At 36.1% G+C, this 25,835-nt stretch overlaps 1 protein-coding gene across 5 annotated transcripts in view; it reads left to right on the plus strand.

The window, feature by feature from the left end:
- The window catches only part of CSRNP3 (cysteine and serine rich nuclear protein 3), a 198,523-nt gene that overhangs the window by 99,690 nt on the left and 72,998 nt on the right, over positions 1–25,835 (plus strand). For 3 of the 5 annotated variants that reach the window (XM_041723371.1, XM_041723369.1, XM_041723370.1), the window contains exon 3: positions 18,230–18,400. In XM_041723371.1, coding sequence (XP_041579305.1) covers positions 18,230–18,400 — 171 coding nt within the window. Of the gene's footprint in view, positions 1–1,148; positions 1,387–3,158; positions 3,278–18,229; positions 18,401–25,835 lie in introns of those variants that run through there. The other 2 variants (XM_041723372.1, XM_041723373.1) reach the window with 2 other exon arrangements.

Raw genomic sequence — 25,835 nt, forward strand, 5'->3', positions numbered from 1 at the left:
GTATCTGTCATAAAATTTCAACTGAGATTAGCAAGCAACAAGCTTTCAATTACCAATTCAATGTACGTAGATTATTAAAGAGATAAGAAATTGATTTTTTCATCAACTTCCGATAACTAAATAGCTTTTTCATTTGGAAATCCACAATCCATTTTTGAATGGGAGGAAATAATTTTAAGCAATTACTTAATTATTAAAAAAAATTTTTTAGATAATCTGCCTATACATGTGTATGTACATACGTATGCATGTGTGTACATACACACATGTACATATGCACATATGTGTGTATATATTAATTCAATATCTATAGAGCAGAAAATTCCTGTGAATGTTAAGTAGTCAGCTCTGAAACTACTTGTTAACACTGAAATCAGATAAGGTAAACCATATGCTTTATTGAGGTTAGCTGTCTAGAATAAGTTACTGCGATTTTAAGAATTAATATGAACCACATGTCCTTTAGATCTTTAAATTGAAATCTTCATTGTTCTTTTAAGTCAGCTGTTCTAGGAATGTGTCATCTTTTGAGAAGATAAATTAATCACCTACCTCATTTATATACATCAATAAGAGACTCGCCCTCTTATCTACTTTATCAAAAGTAATTAGAATAACTCTATTTTTATTCATATGTAGTATCTCTCAGTGATTGAAATTTTCATTGAGGAGATTTTCAGAGAAACAGCCACTTGTCCTTTTAGAGAATAACCTCCTCTAAGAAAAAGAAACACCAGCAATCTAAAGGTTAAAAACATACCGTCAAATCATTCAGTTGAGCAAGGCTCTTTAATAACATTTGTACAAAAGTACTTGCAGAAAGCAGAAGGTAGAAAACCGCTTTTTGCTAGTTCCCTTTCCTTAAATTATTATTCAGCCTCTTATTAAAATAAAATCTAGTTAACTTCTTTTGAATGCCTGTTCAAACGTTTTCCATAATAATAATAATAAAAAAAATCTTGTGAAAGGATTTCCATAAGTCGGGCTGCATTAATGACTTAGAGCAGCTTCATAATCTGTTATTCCTTCCTCCTAGCAGACCTCAGCTGATAAAAATATCCATAGACACAGTGAAGTCAGTGGCATGCCTGGCTTTCTCAGACAAAACTCCCATGTGATCACATATAGGCAGCCTCAGTGAGGCTGATGCCGTGCAGCAAGCAGTAGGTAATGAGTCTTTGTGCAGAGTGAAGCTCTTGTCGCTGAACAATAAAGCATACGGTACCAGCAATAAAACACAGGGCTGGCAAATTTAAGAAGATTCCGCTGAACCAGGAAGAACAGTGCCTTCGGTGATGCTGACACATATTATAAAATGATAATCAATTTATTTTGGATTCTAATGAATAAAGAGTGCAAGGACTAAGACTACAGCTATTTGAACAGGTCAGTGATTTTATAAATTACTCCAACACTTCCTTGTGTTTGATTGGATTTAAATGAGGATGGGCTAATATGTGTTTTCCCTTAAACAAAAACTTTGCAAGATATTCGCAGTGTGTAATATGAAGGATGCACTTGAATTGACCCAATGTGATTAAATTGTTGCTGTAGTCAGATGTGATAGAGAAATGTTTGTTTGAATCTAGTAAACTGAAAAGTTATTTATCCTATTTAAAAATTTATGGGTAAGAAAAAATTCATCCGGTGATTTCTAAGCTTCTCTATATGCAGAAATAATAGAAGTCAGAATACTACTAATAAATAGCTCAAATAAAAAGCTCCAGATTTATTTTTCCAGTGTTAAAAAATCCTGTATTGCAATAGTTTACATGTCCTATAAATTGATGATGTATCATTCAGATTTTATTGATGTCTTTCCGTACACAGCAAGAGGAAGGTTTGGCATATTTAATGATTTAAATGAAAAATTTCTAAGTAAGAAAATTTTGAAACGTTAATAATGCTACTATTAGAACAATGCATTTTATATTTAACTACCGTAATATATACCTATATTAATTTGTTGTGTGCCTTTTATTTTTCATCTTATGTTTCATTTGATAGGTGGAAAATAAATACTTCCTAAAACCTTTTATTTTATAGACATCATTCCCTCACTAATGGAGAAAAACAAATTAGCTTAATTTTCAAAAGAAGAATGGATTAATTTTGTGATGATGCATATTTCCATCGACTCACCATTTAGAAAAGAATGTGTGCCTTCATGTCTATGTAGAAAAATATGTACACACATGACCTTCTGTATCTAGAAAATAACCACTTCTTAGGTTTATGAGCAATAGAGAAGTTTATGTTTTAAATAGAGAGATTGCTGTGTGTAGGAAGACAAGGGAAGAAATAACTCTAGCAAATAATAGCACAACACTGAACATCTTTGCCAAAGACAGACAAGCATTACTGCTACATGGATCTTTAAATTTCAATGCACAGTTTAACTTTGCTCTACATTTTTACTGCTGTATTGTTTGAAAGGCATCTTGGGACCTAAATTCTTAACAATTAATGTCTTGGACACCATTTAGGAGACGTTCGTCTTTAAAACACGAGGGCACATTTAACATTTTATAGAATTACTATCGTGACTTCCTATATTTGCATAGTAACTAAAACACATCTATGCTTGTAAAATGCTCTTTAAACCACCACCACGACAACACAAAATACCCTCTGTCCCTGATTATGCATGCAATATGTACGCCAGTGGGAAAGAAAATAGCTAGGTCTCAAAAACAAGGGAAGTTAATGAAATTTTTAAATTGGTTTTCCACATGTATTTAAATGAAGTATTTGACTATTTGGGTTTCCTTGGTTACCAGAGTTGCTGCTGACAGCTTCTTTTGGTGGGGAGGTGGGGGGGGGGGGGGGGCGGGCTGATGCAGGACTCTAAAACAAAGAGTTAAAAACACTTATCCGTTAATAGACCCGGGCTCTGGCTGCTGGCAGCCCAGGGAAGCCGGTGCCCACTCCCCATGGCCTGCTGCCCCCCTCGGGTGATTCAGGTATTGGGGCCCGACTGCAGTTCCAGGCTCCCTTACCCAGCATTCCGTTTCAGCTGCTGGAGGGCTGCCTGAACCTTATGCAAATGAGACCAGCTCCTGAAGCTTTGACTGCAGAAGCGAGGGGGGTTGAGGGGGGCAAGAAGGGAGTTCAAAGGTCACAGGGCTGGTGGAAGGCTGGAGCAGTTGCCTGGAAAAAAAAAATGCACTGAGCTTCTCTGCAGCAGTGTTTTTGCAGCAGTTAAATGAAGTGTGCTTTATTTCTCAGAGTGAAGATTTTACAGCGTGTGGGCCATAGTGGTTGAAAGTGCACGCAGGTACGGTGACAGATCTCATGATGCGCTGACTCTGTCCCTGGGAAAGGCCTGGAGGAGGACTGGCTATTTTAATTCATTGTGGAAATGGGCAGGGTGTTCTCAGCTCTCAGTTTCCCTTAACTAGTTTATTAAAGCTTCTTATTGTTTTGTTTTGTTTTCAGTTTGAAACATGGGTGTTTTGTTCCAATGGCATAATTTCATGTTAGGACGAAATTGAAATTGGGGGGCCTCTAAATCATCCTATTTTTTTGGAAAGTTTCTCATGGCACAGAGAAGCCTGGGTTGAGACATCTAGATAAATAAATATCAAGACTTGCAACTTTTACAGGATTTTCCACATTTCTAAGAACTGTATTTTAAATTAGAACTGGGTTCACAGCCTAAGACTCTTGTGAGGTATCTGGAATAAAATAATGGAATTCTTTTGTTCATATCCCACAAGACCTCATAAGGACAGTTGTAATAAGTTGTATTTTCATTTCATTTTAAGAGAGGGTTTCGGTTTTGATAGTGTTCATTCTATATTTTATTGCTAAGCACTGTATCAAAGAAAGGGTTTATTATTTGGGGGTTAGATTTTTTTAAATGCTTCTTTAATTTTTCCAGTTGTTACTAATTTTCTTTGGGATTTTTTTTAGACAATGCCATTTTGAACTCCACATGTTCAACTTCCTATGACTTTTCCCTTCAGTTAAGTCTGGATTGTAAAGTGATTCTCATAAATGTCACAGGCAGGGCAGAAAGTCTTCCTTTTCCATGCACAAAATATCACACTTTGGTAAAATGTGTGATTACATCATAGTAAAGTCTGACCTGTACCAAACAAACGTGTACTCACTTTTATTGTTCATATTGCTTTATTTCCAAAACATATTTTTAAATAAACTTAATTAAAGCAGCATGATCAGACTACGTTTATCCATATCATTAAAAATTTTAAATATATCAATTCAGCAGTTAAAATGTTGATGGGGAAAAATGTTGTCTAATTTGCATCAAGTGTGCATCTGTCTATATTACAGGTTGTATGTGTATGAAAATTTATGTTGGAAAGATGAAGAGACAAAATAATGTTTAGTCATGAAATTACTGCTTTATGCTTTTTTATTTGCATAAGATCTTAAAATGAATTCTATGAAGCTTACATACAAAGAGCTAATACATATTTAGATAAACTTAATTACTTTCTTTGCACTGAAAAGAGGGCATTAATTTTATTATAATGATTAAGACTTGGTAGTTTGGCAACAATATCTTTTATTTAAAAATGGGGAGGTGGGGTGGGTAGAGGATGGAGCAAAACAAGAGTCTAGCCGTTTAAAACAGTGAAGGACAGTTATTTCAAATATTTATGAAATCCCTTTGTGGTAGTCATTTAGGGCCAGATTCTTAACCTTTATCACTTCGTGGGGACATTATGACATTTATCCCGGATCCTGAGATCAATTTGGGAAAAGGAATTCATGTCTTGTGTGAATTTTTTAAAAATGCAAAAACTGCCCTTTTCTTCTAAACTCTCTTTTGAAACTTCCAATAATGACTGCAGCTAAAGGGGTATATTTTAAATAATTTCCTTCTTGTGTGTGTTGAATGGAATATGCTGTCTTTTGGTCCAAACACCATATTTGTAGACTTTTGTTTTACGTATATATAAATGTGTGTGTATGTGTATATGTGTGTGTATAAATATGTATAGATACATTTTACATATGTTAATATTACAATATATATGATATATATTATATACATATGCAACCAAATAAAATCTTTCTTGTGGTCAATAATTTTTAATTGAACAATTTTGAAACACAGAAATTTTTTATTTTACTTCTACCTCAGGTCATGCCCATAGTTTGGGTCTACTAACCTCTGTGTGTTTTCTAAGCAGAGCGCAGTGATGAGGAAAGAGCCCAATTTAAAATTCATTTAGGCAATCCAATACTGTTAACTTTTAAATGCAATCACTACCACTTAGCACATTCTGAATATAGAAATAAAAACACTACAGGCCAAAAAGGAGACTCTGTGAAGGTTCTTGGAGAAAACTTGGTAATAGACAAATGTGAAATAAAGAGAATTGTGCTTCCGTAAGCCACAAGAGAGCTATATATGTCCTGCAGCAAATTTATGGCTTTGAATATCCTGGATAATTTATGTCTCTATGCAAATTCAGTCAAAACTTTGAAGTCTTTTTTGCATTAGCTTGAGCCACACTACTTCCATACAAATCTCAGCAGCCATGTACATAGTAGGTTCACAGGCTGGATATTTAAATGTATATAGAAAAATGTATTTGTGTAAGTGCAGTTCTAATCAAATTTGTAAAGTAAAAGAGTAATATAAAAACAAATCATTGAAGGATATGCAGTTAGTGTACTTGAAGAAAGAGTGTTATATCAGATTTCAAAGGAATCTTTAATGATTTTTCAAAAATTAATTTCCTGCTTTCTGATTACCAGTCTGTCTTTGTCATCACTCAAAACTAGAGACCATATTGTAAGCTTGGAAAGGATTTTAGGGCAAATATGTTTTACTCAGTCTAGCAGTATGGAACATCGTCTAAAACCTACAAATAACTGTTGTTATCTTAAAATCACATGTGTAGGTTTTACGTTGTATTATCACTATATATGTCATTCTCCTGAGCTTCTGGTGCCTATAAAATAAAAATGAGAGCAAAATGACTTATAATGTATAAAAGGAAAATGCTCAAAATAATTGAGTATTCAAAACAATCGCATTCTTTCTTTCTTTTAACCTGGCATTTCTTAGGAAACAATCAAAATAAATGGTTGCATTTTTAGTCACCTATTCTAGAATTTAAATAGAATTGTATTATTTTTATCGAAAAGTACAATAAGATTATAGTTTTTTAAAGACTTACGTTTATTCCATATTATTAGACATGTGGCAGTGCTATAGTAATACTTTGTCTAGGACAGTTGGGAAAGAATCTGCACTAAATAAACCAATTTTCCAAATAGGTGAAGTTTGTAACTTTAATGGCCAGCTTTTTAAAATCTTAATTACTTTCATGGAAGCAAAATATAGAACTATCATTCTGCTTCATTGAGCAAGTGGAAATCAGTTTAGGCTTTTCTTCATGGCATAAGAATCATTATTCCCACCATTACGTTGGACTTATTGGAAAAGATAAAACTGCTTCCCAAATGTTCCCCAACATCAAATGGTGTTGCTATTGGATGTTTTTGGTATACAATTGTACAGGCTTTTTACATATTTATACACTTTTTATAATTTTACTGTTTTCTCATATTTCTACTTATTATTTTTTAATAGTAATTGCTCTTCATCTGAGAGCAATTTAAAAATGAAGTGTATACACTGTGTTTTACATTAAATTCTAAGTCTTTTAGGCTTTCTCAGGCAAAGGGAGGGAGATAAACATCCCTCCATACTTTTCCTATATACTGAACTTACAACACGTGCACATACATGGTATAGTAAGCACAGAAACATTTAAAAAAATCTTAGTTTGTCTTATATTCAGGATATTGAAAATCATGTTTGAACTCCAGTTCTTGTTACTACAATGAGAATCTGGAATATTATACCATCAGCAGGAATTTGAACCTGTTTTGTCCAATAGGGACAAAAAAAATCATACAATTAAAGTAAATGGTATCCCTGAAAATAACAATGATTTTAAAACACAGATGATTTTAAAACTCACAAGTAAAGGGGACTATTGTTTAAAACGTTCATTAAGCCCCAATAACTGTTCATTGCCATCTTTATCGATAGTCATGCTGAGTAAAGCTATAGCTAAATGGAAGTTCAAGTGCATTCATGAGGTGTTCGTGTTTACATCTAATTATCTGCAGTCTCTCAGAGAAAGCAAAAGTAACTACAAGTAGTGCTCTGCCAGAAACTGGTTCCTTGACCAACAGTGCCACTTTAGCATGCAATGCATTGGTTCACTCTAAAGGGGTCACAGCCATTGATGACAAGAGGCTTTATATTTTTATATGGTCCATCTTTTGGTGCATATGAAACAAGATTTTTTTTAATGTTAACTGTTCTCAGACACTTTGGAGTTACTGTCATCCTTCCCATTTCCACTAGGTGAATAGGTCTTCTCATATACTCTGAAGATGTGAAGGAATGTTGATTCCATGAACTTAGTGTCAAAGATGCTCTGTAAGAATGAGAGCTAGTCCAAAGTACTGAGGTGGGGTGTAGAGGGTGGGAGAAGCTTCCTATTCTGGTCTTCTTTTTCCCATTAGCATTTTAAAGAGCCTGAGAACTACTTCAACAAACCTGGGTAATTTTGTTCAATCCAATAGTGATTTATAAATTAAGGGAATTCATGAACAACTAAACAACCAGGAAAATAGTGTGTTGTTTTCTTGATGGGTAAATGTCTTTATTATGTAGTTTCTTGGGTAGGTGAGTTCAAAGTTTGAAGAGTGTGAAGAAACTGAAGAGGATAGTGCTTAGGAGCTAAGGTTTAAATTCCAACCCTGTGTCACTTCCAAGACATGGTCTGCCCCTCAAATCCATGTGGCCTTAGACATGATACTTGAAATCTGTAAGCCTCATCGTCATCTGCACAGTGGGGTACATCATCTCTATGTTCTTTTATGAAAATGAAATGACATGATGCATGCCCGGCACATAATAAGAACCTTATAAATGATATTCCTATCAATCATAGGAGTTGATCCCCTGGTGCTGCTGATAAGGCAAGTTCAGCTTAAGCCTGTAGTTACAAAGACTCCTGATGAAACATCTTCGATTTCAGCAGATGAGGAAGAGACTTGTTTTCCAAAAACAGAAATCCATGAGCAGTTTATCAGAGATTATACCCCCCTAGTACCGTTTTCTATTCAGATGCAGCAAGTAGAGAAGGCAGGCACCAGTCATCAAAGTTCAAGCTATATGTGGCTTCATAGATACCTTGAATCTTTCCAACTGGAAGCACAGTCTCCACAAAAATCCTCACATATGTTGTGGCAATATGTACTTTTATGAGCTCTCATTTTATATCCTTTATTGCTTTAAAAATGTTCATCTATGTGCCTTTGCTCTACTTTTCTTTTCCAAATTTCCATGTTGCCTACAACTGAGATATTAGTCATTCACCTCAGCTCCATCCAGAATTTCTGTCTCATCCATAGACTATGGACTTTTCAATTACGGAGAGCACCTGGCGCATATTAGATACCCAAGAAATGTTTGCTGATCCAATGGTGTTATGCAGCATAAAGAGTCTGATTCTAACTAATGAGTTAAAAGTGCTAATTTCTCTGATTCATGAAACAATCTCTCTGTCACAGGTTTGCTGTTTTAAAGTTCCTGTAGACCAGAATGATGTTTAGAAATATTGTATCAACTGATGTAGTCATAAGGTTTTCCAAAAGAAATTCAGTAGCATTCCTAGAAGTGCTTTTTGATAAATATACATGGGTAACAAATGTTGAATAAATTGAAGGGGAGGAGGGTCACAGCTCTCTGCTTTTGTAAGACTTGGTGGAACATCTCTAAGTAGTGAGTTTCCAACTTTTAGAAGATTGCAGGAGTTTGATGGGACTTCTGTTATGAGCCAGTTTTAATCAGTGCCAGTCAAACCTTCACCAGATTTTAGAACCCAGATATTTAATCTTATACTCTATATCATTTGAACTAATTGCTCCTTAATGCAATGTTAGCTGCATAGTTGAAAAATTTGTTCTGTGCCTGAGGTAGTAAAAATCTATATCTTGCCTAAGGTGGGGATTCATTTTAAAGAATGTTCAAAGTACTTTTTTCAATTTATTATAATTTTTAAAATCTCCTTTATTTTTTGCACAGTATCTCTGGCAGGATCCCAGTGCTTGGATGGGTATAGTCTTAAAGCATGGCCATATATTACCCTGATGTCCACTTTAGACTACTTTATGAAGAAAATGTTTTCAAAGTTCTTTTCCCTTCAGACTGTTCTGCTGATTCTTTTGTGGAAAAGGGTATCACATCCCTACCCCTTAAATACCATTTGATCTACACTGGCTTGTCTACTTTATTATTTAATCAGAAGCTTTCTAAAAGACTGAAGAGAAACTTCTTAAGTGCTAAGGAGAAAAAAAAAGATGTTGTCTTTTAGTCTTGCAGTAATAATTGTAAATTCCTCTACGTATGTGAGGTCTTTTTTTTTCTCCTTAACGCAGTAAGTCTTGCTATTCGCCCAAGAAATCAGGCTAAGTACTGTTCTTTAGTCTTAATAGCAAGCACATAAAATAAATTTTTCATTGGCACTTTTCTTAGAGTAGGAAAAATAGGCTTACAATGGGCACTTGATCAATTTTCAACAGTTTTAAAAGCTTTATCATTTTCTTGGTTTGTTTTCTCTCTTCCTGCTAAGTAAAAGAGTTAACCTGGAGGTGAACTTTAGGAGAGGACTTTGGCTTCTAGTTCACATGTATTCTGGTGCCATCTTGTCAAATACTAACTAGTGATCAATGTTTAGGGTGAAGAGGCATTAAAAATCAAGTTCTGTCTTTCTTACATTGGTACTAATCTTAAAGGCAGGTAACGTGGGAAGCTTCTTGGGGTCCCCCAGCCAGAGAGTCATAAAGAGCACTTTTACCACTAGTAGGTAGATGAGCCATTGATCAGCAAGGCCTTTATCAGCAGGGCCTGAGTCAATTTAGGCCCTTGTCATTTGCATATAGTGAGGGAAGAGGGTATGGAGAATTAAGAGGCACCTGCCTTTGATGGAGGCCATGGCTTTTATCATTCACTACCAGGTATGGGGAATATATTGCATCAGAGCCTATTCTTACCAGTTATGTCTGCCCCTTATTTTGATACAAGTAGAAATCGAGACCCAAGGAGGTAATCCTCTTACTTAAAATTAGACCATTTGTTAGTAGCTGATCCAGGATTAGACTCCAAATTGATGACCATTCATTTACTGAGCAAGCACTGCAGTACATATTCAGTCCATGAGGAACCATACAGTCAAGTGTGAGAGAATGGCAGGTAAGCAAGCAATTATGGTAGAGTTTGATAAGTACCACATGCTGTCAGTGCAGAGAGGTCCCTTAACCTACACTGTGGTGCTGGTCATGGAATACTTTTCAGAGAAAGGTTGGGTCAGACATCTTGGGAAAATTATCTAGATTCCTGAAATCTTAGTTTCCCTTGTTAAGATTGCCTTGCAAAATTTGGAAAACAATTGCATACAGAGAATAGGCACAAAGGATCTAGCCCATAGTAGGTGCTCACTAAAAGCTGACTGGTCTTATATAAATGGAACAAGGCAATCTTAACTACAATTTCCCCAAGACAGATGCTATTTTGAGGAGATTATACTGCAACCTAGAACCATTTACCAAGCCACAAAGTTCCAGAGGAGGTCAGTTTACAGTGGTTGTCTTAGAGAAGTAGGTGGCAGCCAAGAGAAGAATGAAGAAAGCAAGTCCTAAAATTGGTATGGAATGTCTGCCTTGAGATTAGGCCTTTGGGCCCTTGAGATTAGGCCAAGGAGGGCCCTTGGTGCGACAGCAGAAGGAACCGAGAGCTGGAAGGACCCTTGCCCTAGGAAGTGGATGGCCCTGTTGGTAAAAGGAATAGGAGGCAACAGACTCTCAAACTTCTTTGATACGTTTAACTAATATTCACAATGAATCACTTCTCCAGTTTCTGGAGATCAACCAAAGCTAGGGGAATGGTGTAAATCACCAGAGCAGAGGTTCTTAACCACGGAGTCCACAGATGGATGGCATGCAGTTGTGCTTATGTGCCCTATTTTTCCCCTATGGAAAGCATTCATTTCTTTCATCAAATTCTCAAGCTGCAAATCTGCAAGCTGCAAAAATGTTGAGATCCCAAGCACATAAAGTGACTCAGACCTTTAACTCAAGGTCACGGGCAACTCTGGCACAAGGAATTCATACATAATTGGGGAACCCTGCAATCATTCCTCCAACAAAAATATTCATTAGACAGGCGTGCCCCTGGGGTTCTTGGCCAAAGCAGGCACCTGGGCAAGAGAGGTGTATTTGGCCAACTTGCGCTTCTCCTGTTGGCAAGCCACCAGCAGCATTTTTCACATTGGAGGTGCCCCATGGAAACACCTTGCAGGATGCTACCTTGTGAGATGGCTGCCAAATCCCTATCCTCTTGGCAGCAGATATGTGCATGTCTTGCCAAATGGGTTAAATCAGAAATGGTCCTAATATTGTGGAAGAAGATATCCCCTCTTTTTTTTTTAATAAAAGAGCTGCACAGTTCTGAGAACATGTTGAGTGATAAGTGTTCAAGGCATAGCATCTGATGCCAGCTTCTTAAAGTAATGACTTTTCTTATTTCGCAGAGACTTTAGTCCACAATCAGTGTTTGATTAACAGACTAGTTAGTGTCAAGGCAGTAGTAATGTCAGTATTAGGGCAGAAAATCACAGATTACTCAAACTCACGGCTTAAAAAAAAATTGGGGGTGAAAAGGATTTAATACATTTAATATGATTAAGATCATATCCCGGTAGGAACACATCTGGATAACTAAAGGTATCAGGCCAAAGAATTCAAAATAACACAGTATGATTTTTCTTAGCTAATCTCTGCTTTCTTAAATATTGGAATAAAACCTATACACCATTAATTGAGCAACTGTCCTCTTCATCCTCTATCTGGCCCAGTAACAATCTGGCTGATGAAGTGTGACATTGTGAATAATCTTGCTTTTGCCAGCTAGGCTTTTCCCACCTGCTATCACAGATGAGCCACACACCGGTATTTTCGTCAACCTGTTTGCAGTGCTGCTCAGCTCATCATTAATCTGGTGAGGCAACCACAAGAAACATCAAAACTGCTTTCCATTCTGAGAGAAAGTAAAGAAAAGTAGGTTTGTTTTTTCTATGCAATTTAATCCTAACATTGGTGTTTCCTGGGCCCCAGGCCCATCACTGTTTGAAGCAAGCAAGCTTATCTTATCGAAGTCTTTGCAGTAGAATTTTATCATAGTTTTTTAGCTTTGAGTGCCTGTTGGAAGAATTTGATGAGATCATAAAATAAGTGATTTAGTTCTTTGATTAATCATGAAGAAATGTCCTCCCTGTCATGTTGTAATACAAGGTAACGTGCCCCTTGATGTATGGCACATCACCAAGACACCACATGTCCCTGTGAATGACCCTTGCAGTTAAAGATGAGCCTCACTTCTGTTAACTACAAAACTAGCAGGGAAGTAATGCGAAGGATAAACCCAGGCCCCAGGGAGAAAGTGAACGTTGGGATTCCAGATGCAACCCTTTTTTACCTCAGAGAGTACCATGTAAGGCTTATGGTCTCAGCAGCTTCCATGGAATAAGGGCCTACCAGGTCAGATGAACTGGGAACTCAGAGCTCACCACTCTTTTTTTTTTTTTTTTATTTCCACCTGGCCAGAGAAGAGACAGCATCTCACTAAAAGACCTCCTCGTTCTCATAGAAGGAAATTCTTGCCATGCCAGAATTACTTCCTTTTAAATTCACTTCTTCCTGACCAGTGATAGGCCAAGCCTGTTCTTAACCTATTAACCACTACCACCTCCCCACCTTTTTTCATTTGTTTGATAAACTCATGATTCATCCTAATAACCTTTCAAGTTTTACTTGCTGAGTTTCATCTGATTGGTAAAGCCCAGAAATATTCATGTTTGGTAGCTCCAGTTGATAAGTGGCATTTCTTATTTGGATGGTTTTGTTCATTTCATAGTCATTCTTCTTTCTTCTCAAGAGGCAAGTGCTCCCCTTAGGGTTGTCAGCAGAATTGCAGGATGCCTAGTTACATTTGAATTTCAGATAAACAAAAAATAGTAAGTACAAATATATCTTGAAGGTGATTTTTTTAATCTAAAATTCTAATTTAACTGGGTGCTCTGTATTTTTATTTGCTAAACCTGGTAGCCATAGAGTGGTTCTACAAATCAGATAACTCACTCCTCAGAATTTGGGGATTGATGATATTCTTAAGGCATATTTCTGTGATAATTTCCTTACAATACAGAGCAAAGAATTATTAAATAAGGACAGAGTAAAAGAAGAAAATGGGGTTAAACATTAGATGAATATAAGTGGGGTGACAAGAACTCAATGAGCCACCTATGAAATCTATGAGATTTTTACACTGTCAGAAGATCCCAACAAATACCCAAAGTTAGTTTCAGTCATTCTTCCAAATGCATTAAAATGTACATTTCTATCCAGCTTCTTGTTTTGGCATTCTTAGCGAAGCTCTCCCAGTTACTTCAGTCTGCATCCTTCTGGCTTCTGATAATTTTTTCCAGAAATACACGAAACAAAAGAAACGCACTTATAACCGTAAAACATCTAGTGTAGTTCATTGGTATTTTTTTTGTGTGTGTAGAGATTTGAAAACATTACTTTTCTATTACTTTTTCATTAAATGTGCTCAGAGGCTTCTGAGCAATGGTTACATCTAATAAAAATTTAAGAACGATAGTATATGTTAGTCAAGAATAGTGGCTATCCAAGATCACAAGATGCTTGTTGGAGTTTTATAATGAAGTGGTTATTAATTAAATTTTGCAACAGAAAGGGCATGAGGGTGCAGGGAAAGGGGAAGCTGTCCAAGTGGAGAATTCATAGACTATACTAATAAATGAAAAAAGAAGATAAATCAGTGTCTCTTAGACAAGGAGAGAACATTGGCTTTGAAATGCAACTGAACTTATTCAGGCCTCCAAGTGAGATTCTCTGGAGTAGTACCTAATTGAGTGGCTCTTTGCCTTCTGGCCATGCAGCTGAGTGATCAAAGAGCTGACCCCTGACCCAAGATGGGCTAAAATGTTTCTTACCCCTTGAAACTTTAAACTGTGAGACACAGAAGTTGCTGGGCTCAAACTTGCTGATGGTGATGGTGGTGCTCTAGAGGAAAGATCAAGGAATATCTACAGTCATAATCCTAGAAGCTATCCTTATTCCTGCCTTTCTTTAATTTTGGATTTCAGCTCGATCTTAGATGGCATGAACTAGTTCAGTATTTTTCCAACAGATGTCTGTGTGCTTAAGTTAGCTAGAATTTGCTTTTGGGTTACTTGCAAGCAAAAAAAAAAAAAAATTGTATGACGTTTCGAGGTCAATTTCATCTTTCCTTTTGATTCTCATTCAATCAAAAATGCCAGATATTTTGTTAGGAGGGATAGAATGGTCAATGAGATTAGCATGCTTTTTGTTTTGTGGAGTTTCAGTCTAGCAGAGTAAAAAAGATTGATAAAGTAATTAAAGTATAGAAGGGTTTCATTCATTCATCAACAGATATTTATTGAACACCTATAATATATAAGGTACTGTTTCTAGACCATTGGTACAATAGTAAATAAGACAAAGATCCTTGCCCTTGTATCTCTTAGCGAGGGATGAAAATGGTCAGCAATAAACATCAAATATATAAATAAGTAACATGGATTTGGAAGGTGGTAAGTGCTATGGGAAAATAAATTAAAAAGGAGATTGGAAGGAATGTATATCAAAAGGCCTGTAGGCCAGGGAGAAATGGCAGGTTGGAGAAACTGAAAGATTATGAGAGCTAAAATAGTGACGACAAGGCAATGGCTCAAAACGACGCTGAAAAGGTTAGCCAAAGTAGATTGCTAAGGACTTTATAAGCCATTTTAAGGATTTTGAACTCATCCTAAGACAATCCAAAGCCACTTAAGAGTTTTAAGCTGTAGACTGACATGATAAGATTTGCATTTTAGATTTATCATTCTGCTTGCAACCTGGAAAACACATCGAAAGCAAACAGTAGTAGATAGGAGAGAATAATTAGGAAGCTCTTGTCCTAGTCCAAATGAGAAATGGTGACGCTCTTGACTAGCATATGTTTCATGAATTGGAAAACAGTAGCTGTGTTAAAATGGCTGTTATTGAGGCTTAGACTTTCGGCTTCTCATATTTAGAACAAATTAATGCCTGTCCAGATTTATCTTCTGTTCTCTGGGCTTTGATGCTATATAAAGCCAATTTGAAATGTTGACCACTTTTTCATTGGCTTCATATCCAAGAAGTTTCATTATGTCTCATCTTTAGGAACAAAAATATGGTAAGTGTATATTTAAGGAGCTGTGGCAGCCATAAGACAGGGATTCATTCTACTCACTTGCATCTGTACCTAACTAGCCACATACTGTCATCCTGAAATTCTAGGAAAACCAATACATGATGCAAACAAACCAGGTATATACAACTCCTTTCTTAACAGGGCCTTCCCCCTGAGTTCTTGTATTCTTTCCTCCCTAGTGAGATAGTGTAGATGATGTAGAAGAAAACCACATGCTCATTTTACCACTCCACCTTTGGATTTAGATGAGTGGTTATATTCCTATAAACAATGGGTCGTTTGACTCTCATAATCTGTTGTGACATCTTGTTGCACTCACATAAGTACTTTTTAAAGTCAATGGAACTAAACAAGTGCTATGTTTCCTTGCTGCATTTAATAATACTGGTTAAATTCAGCACTTAACCAATATCATGGGTATATGTTAAGGCTATGCCCCTCTGTAATGATTTGAATTTTTGATTTCCAGCTTACATACTAATCCCAAACTAAGTGGTCAGATGTCCCTTCTTTCTTTAGAGCTGTGTCTAGCTCAGGCTCTTTCAATCTCAAAGATGAAGACAGAAATTGTATCTAACCTGCAACTTCCTTGCTTCCCAGTCCCAAATGTGATAACAAAAAGAAAGAGAGATTTTTCACTTTCCTTATCATCCCTCCAAAACTTTCCCTTCTTATTCCTGAGAAGAAGAGTACTGAGTACCACTTTTTACAATATTGGAACATGGTTCTCTGTGGTCCAATTGAATGTCCTTGGTTCTTGAGAAATCTGCCTTTCCTAAAGATGCTGGGAGTGATGGAATGGGGAAATAGAGCTTAACGGTATGGTTTTTAACTGTCCTCGTTGCAATGTCTTATTATAAAAATGTACTTTTTAAACATGGGTTTCCATCTTGTATTACTTTGTGTCTTGGAGTCTCTCCCTCATGAATTACTTTGCATCTTGTTTGAAGTGAACCATTTTAAAATTTATATCCTGTCCTACTTTTATTTCAAGAACTTTACTTAAAATATCTTTTTTTTCTCTTACCCTGCTCAGATATGCATGAACATTTTATGCATTTCACACTCTTTAAGATAGAGAAAATAATATGCTAATTTGAATAGTGGTAAAAATCAGAGTCAGAATAGAGATTTTATTCTCAGAGAGTGGACATTGCAATATCTTCATATGGCTATCAGTTACCTGCATTGTTAATATAAGTCATGCAAAAGATGTGGATTTGTAACACAAGGCAGTAGAACATGAATTTGGGAGTACTCTCAGTGGGATGAAACAGCGTAGTGGATATTTGCTCCTTGAGGGCAGGTAACGTGTTCTACTCCCTTTTGTATCATCTACTCCACTCAAGGAGTCAAGCATATACATACCACTTACTCAACATGTACTTAGATGAGTAGATTGAAATTAATGATAAATACTTATGAGGCATCTGGTACTCTACTTAATTTTATGAGAAATCACACAGGGGATGGCAAAAGAAGAGATTTTGGCCAGGTTTTCAGTACTGAGTTCTGTCACTCTAGGGCTGGTATGCGGACACCCCAAAGGAAGGAAGAGCCCAGGAAGGGAGCTGCTGAAGAGCAGACTGGAAACGAGACAAGTGGTCCTCCAATTTGAGTATGCAGAGTGCTAGGCACTGCCTCCTGGGAGTTTCTGATTCAGTAGATCTGAAGTGGGGCCCAAGAATTTGCGTTTCTCACAATCCCCCCCCCCCCCCCCAGGTGATGCTGATGCTGCTAATCCAAGTAGCCCACTTAAAAACTACAGAATTAGACCTTGGAGAGCTGGCTCAGCTGAAGGACCGGGGCAGACTGCTTGCTGTGTGATCTGCACAGAGGAGGGTGGGGCGATTTCAGAGACGTCTGAGGGCAGTATCTAGAATAGTTTTAAGTCTTGCTTCCTCTCAATCAACAAGACTGATGGCTACACTCTGGCAGGAAAACGAGAGAATGGTTTCACGAACTCAAATGAGAGTTAAAATCAGCTGACATAAATGAGATGGAAGTTAACCTAATTTAGCAATGTAAGAGCATGTGCATATATATATACATATATATATATATTTAAGCTAATTTATATATAGGTAATTCCCTGAAATATCCTTACACTGCAAGGAAAGTTTATGCTCTTTAGCTGACTATGCATACGTCAAGGTAAATGGGGAAGGTGAAGAAAGGGCAGCCCAAGGAGAGAGGAAAGCCCATTCATCCTAGAGAAAGCATTTAGGAGAAACCACTCCCACCCATCCCTCTTCCCACTCAACACCATCTCTCAGGTAAATAGCCTTAGGAAGTTTCTGAAACCGTGGCAAGGGCTTCAGTAACCAGATGTCCTGGGAACACATCTCATCTTATTGCAGTACTGAAATGGAAACACCCTAAAATTTAGAACTGATTTCATAGGCTTTGTTGTGTTCAGCTAATTAGGTTCTTGCATTTTAAAACTCAGACTATGAAGTTTTTGCATACTTATCTGTGTTTCTTTCAGAGGAATTTTGTATAAGGCAAGAAACATTTAGGACTTTGAGGAAATATTGGCATTTTTTTCGTTACAGAATTTCATGGGTTCAGGTGGATTTTCTCAATTTGCCAACAAAAAAAAGAATAGAGACATTACACTAAAATGAACTTCATCTTTTTAAAAAGCACATTTTGGTAACCAAATAGTTGCTCGTATTTAATTTAATTTAGTTTTTGTTAATTTGAAAATATTTTTCAAAAAACTGCTTAGTGATCTTTTCAAGGAAAGGTTCAGCTCATATATTAAACACACACACACACACACACACACACACACACACACACACAAAAACGACTCTGGAGACCTTGGCTACACATCTAGCGGTCAAATATTTCAATGCTTCGTTGCTCCCGTTCCTGTTACAGGTACATGTGACAGCGCCGCAGCTATGAGTGGAATTTTAAAGAGGAAGTTTGAAGAAGTTGACGGCTCCTCACCCTGCTCCTCTGTGCGGGAATCAGATGATGAAGTTTCCAGCAGTGAAAGTGCTGACAGTGGGGACAGTGTCAATCCATCCACTTCTAATCATTTTCCCCGTGAGTACTGAAACCATACCAGAAGCTGGTTGTCATCTAATGCGGCAGTGAAAATAAATGTCATCTTGATCATTTTTTTAAACCTTTATTACTAGTTCTGTTTTGTTTTTGTAATTGATATAAAAACAAAACATGATTAAGAGGCATCAGTAGATTTATTTGGACTGCTTTTGGCAATGGATTATTTGATGGTGTTAACCGACTGACTCAATGAAAAAATAGTATTTTATTATTAATAATTTTTAAAGGAAGAATCCTACTGAGAGTAGATGGGGATAGACAAGTCTAGGCACAAAAATGTATCCCCTCATAGCTGAAAACATATTGGGGGGGAAGAGGAAGAAAATGGATGTATTTGGGAGTGGAAGGTCAAGGTTATGATGAGAAAGAGCTTGCCAACCATGCATGAAGAGACGAGGAAGCTGCGAAACTCTTCCAAGTATGCAAGTGCATGCAGTTGATACTTCTTTCTGCTCATTCTTTTATCCTTTATCCTCAAGAATAATATTTAAAGCCCACAAAGATAAAAAAGAGATGTATGCCTTCTCATTGATTCCTTTTTCTGCCACACTCTAATGGTAGCCTTTCCTGTCAAGAAAGGTATTATGAGTTTTGCAGGACTGATGAGAAAAATTCTTAAAGTAATACAATCCACAAGCTAAAAGGAGTAGATTAGTAATAGCTAAAAGATCTTCTTAAATTTATGTTTCCCACAAGAAGATTTTACTATATCTTGATACCATAGTAGATAACGAGTCTTCGTTTCTCCATTTTTCAATTAAGTGGCTGATTTTATTAATATATGATTCTGTAACATAGGATTGATTTTGGAAATGTGACCACCCAGAAAACCAAAAGAATTAGCAATAGTTTTAAAGGGTAATAAGGATCTCAATAAAACTGATGAGTATGAAACAAACATACTAAAACCAGAAGCATTCCTTTAAACAGGCAAAACTAATAGAAAATATAATGAAAGGGCAATTACAATGATCATAGCAGATAAAACAAAACATAAAATATTCAGGGACATGGTTATTGTGTAATGTGGGAGATCTACAAATACATTTATATATGTAATGATGATATGAGGTGAGCTTGTGTTTTTGATTTAAAAGAAGATACATGTGTACCTATTTGGTCTTATATGAAGAGTGATAATAGCAACAACATGGAGTTTCATGAGAATCAACAGAGCAAATGAGATAATATACATGAAACAACTTTGTAAAATGCTAAGTACTAAGAACATGTTATATTGAAAATTATGATCATAGCTAACATTTATTGGATACATAAATGCTCCAAAAGCTTTATATTCATTATCCCTACTCTTTTTATCAGTTCTGGAGGTACCATTACCTTCAGTTTAAGAGGAAATACCCGAGGCTCAGAGAGGCTAAGCACCTTGCCCAAGATCACACACGATTTGAGCCTAGATACATATATATATGTGTGTGTGTTTCACTTCATAGTCTTTGCTTTTTTCCATTACCTCATGCTGCTCCTTACGTGTGTAATATTGGACATATCTCTAAAATGTTTAATGTGAATTATAAAAGAATTAGATGAATTAGTAAAGAGATAAGTTATGTTTCTGGATATAAAAATCATTATTAAAGCTTTCCACATTAATCTATACATATAAGCATAATGTCAATAAAGTTCTCAGCTGCGTTTTCTTAGAAGGCAATAGAATGACAAAAATCTATTTGGGAAAATAAGCTAATGAGAATGTAGGTTTATTTTTAAAAGAAGCTATAAAGGTTGAAAAGTCATTCCAGACCTCAAATCATAATAGAAAATGAAATAATTTATCTTTTTTGATACTGTGTTAGATCTAGGAAAATATAGAAAAATCTCAACATGTTTAATATATGTTTAATATATAAGAATAGAGCACTACAGAGCAATGACAAAGGAAAAAATATTTAATAAATGGTTGTGGTGTTGGAGTTTGAGAAAGAAGTAATTTAGATACACATCTCACAACATAAGCCAAAATACACTCCAGATGGATTAAATAATTTTTTAAATCAAATTATGGGGATATCGCTTATTTGTCTTTGGTAGGATCATTATCTGAGCTTTGAAGTAACAAAGTCACATTGCAAAATATTTATGATATATTAAATGTACTATTTATTATATTTAATTTAATAAAAAAACACATGAATTTTTAGATAACCCCCAAAGACGATCCACACAATAGGAAATATGATTAGCAAACATTTTAAAGCATTTAACAATAATAATAACAATGCAGATTAAAACAATACTAATGGGCTTCCATTAGTATGAAGTCACAGAAATTTCATCTCTGAAATTAGAGCTCTTCTCTCCAATAAAAACTACTAAGACCTGAGTGTCAGTGAAAGTCACAGTATAAATCACATGTACGTACGTTGTAACTAATGACAGTGAAATTTACAAAGCACTTGGTTAATACAAGAGCCACAATATTATTCATAAATCTGTACTTTAGATAGTTTACCTAAAGGATGAAACATCGAAAACAAGAAAAAAACTGCAGAAGTGAAAATGTTGGTGATTAATGATAGTAAAAAATGGGGGTTGGAGGTGGGGAAGAGAAAGATAAGATGTTTAGGAGCAGGGAAATGCTCCATTAAGTTATAGTGACTTACACAATTGATTTTCATGATAGTTCTGAAGACCTTATGACAATTATGTAAAATGTTCATAAGATAATGTTAAGGAAAACGAATATAAAATTTCACCTATACCATCAGGGAAAACTGATGTATGTGTAAAAGCGAGGAATGGTATAACCGCCTAAGCACTGATAATGATTTGATTTTTCTGAGGTATTAAAAAAAAAGATAGATGAATTTCAATACTTATTAATTTTCATCTCTATTGATATTTTATGTCTCCCACAACAAAAAAAGCTTTAAATTTAAACTAAAATGATGACTTTGGTTCAAATTGTGTTTATGTATGTGGACAGCAGTTTGAAATGGCATAATCAGCTAAATCATGCAATACTGCAGCTAACTAGTAAAAACTTTTATAAGTTATGTCTAACAGAATGATTTTTCTTATTAAAGAAAGTAGACATATTTTATGATGTTCAACAAGTCATCAAAATGTGAGTGCCTGACTCTTGATCTCGGGTTATGAGTTTAAGCCCCACACTGGGTATAGAGATTGCTTAAAAATAAAATCTTAAAAAAATTAAAATACGTATTAAAAAAAAGTTCTCAAAATCTTTCAGCTCATCACTTATTATCAGTGGTAGTTGGCAGTGTGTTAGTTTACTAAATTGCTGATTTAACTGTATTAAGTGAAATCTGACAGATTTTTCATAATTTTTAGAGATAATTAAATTGTTAATTTAAAAGTACCTTTTTCAATAAATAGTCTGCTTAGTTCACTGTATTCATGTTATGGAGAGGGAGAAAAAATAGGAGGGAAAAGCACAGAATCAAGAGATAAAAATTCTACCTAGAATATTTTTTTGTGTGAAAGACCTGAGGATGTTAACTGATGTGAGAAGAGTAGTTGAAAGGGTTTCTTGTTTCTAGAAATGCATTTCAGATTATTCACTTGTCCAAAAATTTATGTACAGGTTTTTAGAAAATGTTTGGGGTTGTTTTCATCTCAATTAAAGTATGTACTTAGCCGCAGTGGTCTTATCTGCATGTGAATCTATGGATATAAATTTTTAGGAATGTTATTATTGGTGAATTCTGTTTCTTTAGCATTTATCTCTACTTTCAAAAAAAAACTGTCTTAGAGTAAAGGATTTTTGATGACTTATCAAATTTGTGTAGCATTAGGAAACCAAATTTAGTTTCACATTGAGATTTTTTTAAACATGGTTATTTAAATCTCACCCATCATGAGCTCATCTTTCAAATTAAAAATATCCCACGTCCTCAGTGCTTTATAGGCATAGACATATTGTGTAGCATAACATTTTGTTGTCATTACAGATACAGGCATTGATAAGATTGTTTGGTACGTGTCAGCAGCTGTGGTAGTAAAAAATTCCATGCTATTCTAAGCTTTCTGTAAGGATACTCCACTTGCAGCGCATCACATTGTGAAAGCTTCAAAATATAAATCAATAAGGGAATTATGCCTTTTTTCCACGGACTTCTGAGTTTTGGTAGGCAACTAGCATGCTTACCAACGATCAACCAAGGTCATATCTTGTACTTCCCTTGAGATAGAAGCATCTGGATTCTGTATTGCTGTGGAACGCTTTGTTTCATCAAATCCCTGTGGTTCTATAGCCAATCAGCCTGTACTGGAGCACTGTCGAAAGGAAAGCTGCAGTGAAGCTAGAGAGGAAGGATTTTTTTCCTGCCCTCTCAAGGTTCTTGGCGCTTCGCACAAGTAATGAGAAGCTGTGTGATGAAACATCGCCCCAAAAGCAACACATTATTTTTCCTGAAACACTGTTTCTACAAATAAGTGTAGAGAATTCAGGAAGTAAAAATATCAAGAAGTAAAAGGATAGTTCTAAACTGCACGTGGAAGCAGGTAGTAGATGTCTTTTATAGAGAGGGATACTATTTTCTAATGGACAAATCACTTTCACATTCTTGGGTTCATTTGATATCCCAAAATTGTTGTGTGACTAGAAGCTATTATTGTAACCATTTTTTAAAAGTAGAAATTACCATTCAGAGATGTATTCTTAATTTACCTGAAGGCTAAGATTGTGTTTCCCCTCCCTCCTCTTTCTTTTCTTTATTTCCCTCCCTTTCCTCTCTGAGCCCACACAGGGCAAAAATATGCTACCATGTGCAACCGAGTCAGACTGTTTCTCCAATGTCATTTCCCTCCCACTGACTGCACATTTCTTAATGGGATTAGAGATCAAGAATCCACAGAAAACAGATTTTGCCACGAAACTTTGTACTGGAAGTTTGACTAAAACATACCTATTCTCTTACGCAAGCAGTTAAAATGCACTGAAGATTTAGATTCAGTTCCAATGAATAGAGTGTATCTTATATTCCAGGTTCTGAGGTCGGTGCTTTCAGATGTGACAAAATGATAGAATACAAGTGGTAAATACAACTTAAATATGCGGGGGCAGGTCATGTCTACCCAGCACTGTGGTTTACTTTGGGAACTTCCTATGCCAAAGATAAACGTAGCAATCTACCTCTGAACCTTTGATTTTTCAAACCATGGAGGAATGTTCAAGCAGGAACCCAACACAGGAGTTTTAAGGGAAGTCTTTGATTAAGCAGGAGGTGGGGTCACATGACCCTCAAAATCTCTTTTCAGTTCTGTGATAATATGATTCTAAGAATGAGGATCAAAAAGTATTTTAAGTTAGATCTGAGACCAAGTAAGAAGAGGTAAGCAGCGTAAGTCAAGAAAATGTACTATTAAGAAATTTCCAGATCGTCTGCATCCCCTGCGTTGAAGACCAGTTAGGATGGCCCTTGTCAGATCAGACCTGGAACCGGTTGCAGATGTACTTATACTAGGTCAGTGTCCCTATCTGAACACCAGACATGGCCAGTTGAATCTTCAGGTATTTAGTTGGTTGGGGAAATGGGAATATGGGATATAATTTGGAGTGGAGGATGATAGATATGAGTCAGTGGTCCATTTAGAAAATACTCATTTGACTGCACCATAAAGTCCAATTCCAATGCAATGGAATTGTTTTCAGATCATTTCATCTGAGAGATCTGAGAGAGCCCGTATGATGAATCAGAGATGGTTAACCATTGCTGCCTCCTCTGGCCTTATTGAGACCATCCTTCGGGTTGAAATGTCTTGTCTGCCTCCCAGTGTCTATGAAGTTCTGTATCTGCTTTAAGATTCACATCAAATATTTTTTTCTCCATAAAAACTTTACCAAGTCTCTCATTTTACTCTGCTCTTTACCTGAATCTTTTGGTATTTTGCCAACATTCACAAATTTTGACTGTGCTTTTGTGTCTTCTTTCCATCCCAGGATTTCCCCCCAAACCATCATGTCAGTAGCCACGTGAGGGCTCACTGAACCATTAGCCTCATGTTTCCCTGACCACCTCTATTCTGAAGTCTTTATTTCTATCCTATTTATGTCCTTTACCTCCACTCCATTCAATTGCCCGTGTGCACAGCCTTACCCAGCATATTGTTACAAACTGCAACAGCTCTACCACCAAAATATCACATTCCAGTATTCTGAACTCAGACCACAACTCCTTTTCCTTCCATGTGCTTCCTCCCTGACCACTTTTTTTTTTTTACCTCATCTTATTTTCCCCACCTCTTGTTTTTACCTATCTTCCTACCTTTTACCATGTGCTCCATTATTTCTGGGTTTTTTGGGGGTTTTGTTTTTTAATTTGGAGGCCAGAGGTTTTAATCATTTTCTTCCTATATTCTTCATTCCATATTCCCTTTTTATTCAAATATCTGAAAACTTGAAAGAAGTTTTAAAGAAAATGGCAAAAAAAAAAAACAAAAAAAAAAACACTGTGCATTTCAGACTCAGCTGCTCAGGACTGCCTCACTGCCATCCTGCTAGGTGCCCCCAGTCGGCTTTCTCTCCCACTTCACAGCGCAGAGTGTGTCAGACTCGTGTCACTCCACCTGCTACCTCATCCGCAGCAGACCTTTCCTTCTCATCATTGTAGACCCTGCCTTCAATAATTGTCCTTCTCCCTTTAAGCAGGGCACTCAAAATGAGTTTTGAAGGAATGAGTATAAGCTCATCAAAGGCAGGAAATAGGTCTTTGTATGCCCAGCTTCTAGTAAACACTTAATAAATATTTCCATAAATGGGTGAATGAATGGATGCTTATTAAACATGTGCTGTTTGCCATTCACTTCACAAGTAGTAGGAGCTAGAAATATAAAAGTCAATGAGACATGATTCAGCTTCCGTAGAAACTCACAGCCTAATAGCACTAAAGCACGTATCCACCACTGCCCGAATTCTGTTTCACAAGGTAGTTATTGGTGCACACACCTTATCTTTTCTGGAGATTTACAGAGCTTACGCTTGTGTTCTTCTCAGTGCTGACTGGTGCAAGTTCAATTACTGTTAAAGGCTTGATAAATAACAGTTAGCTAAAGAGTGGTCTTTTTTTTTTTTTTTCAGTACAACTAAACCATACAGAGGAAAAAAAATAATGCATTTATTGTAGGACTTTATAAGGGCATGGGCATTAGTGGAAATAAATACCAATTTACAAGCTAACTCTGTAATTTATGATTTTGATGGGTGTCATTGTGATATATCAGGATCTTGATTTAGCAGTTATTATATCCAAATACATGTAATGGTGAACCGTGTTTTAAATAGGGTCTGACTGTAATTATGTATTCCTAACATGTACCTTTCTGGTTTCATTTGCTTATATATAGCTTTCCCAGGCAGAAACATCACTGTTTAATTGGATGCCGTGCAGCTCTTTATGCAGTAGCTGTATAACACACTTGAGGGAGTCCG

Source organism: Vulpes lagopus, chromosome 11, assembly GCF_018345385.1.
Source record: "Vulpes lagopus strain Blue_001 chromosome 11, ASM1834538v1, whole genome shotgun sequence".
NCBI lineage: Eukaryota > Metazoa > Chordata > Mammalia > Carnivora > Canidae > Vulpes > Vulpes lagopus.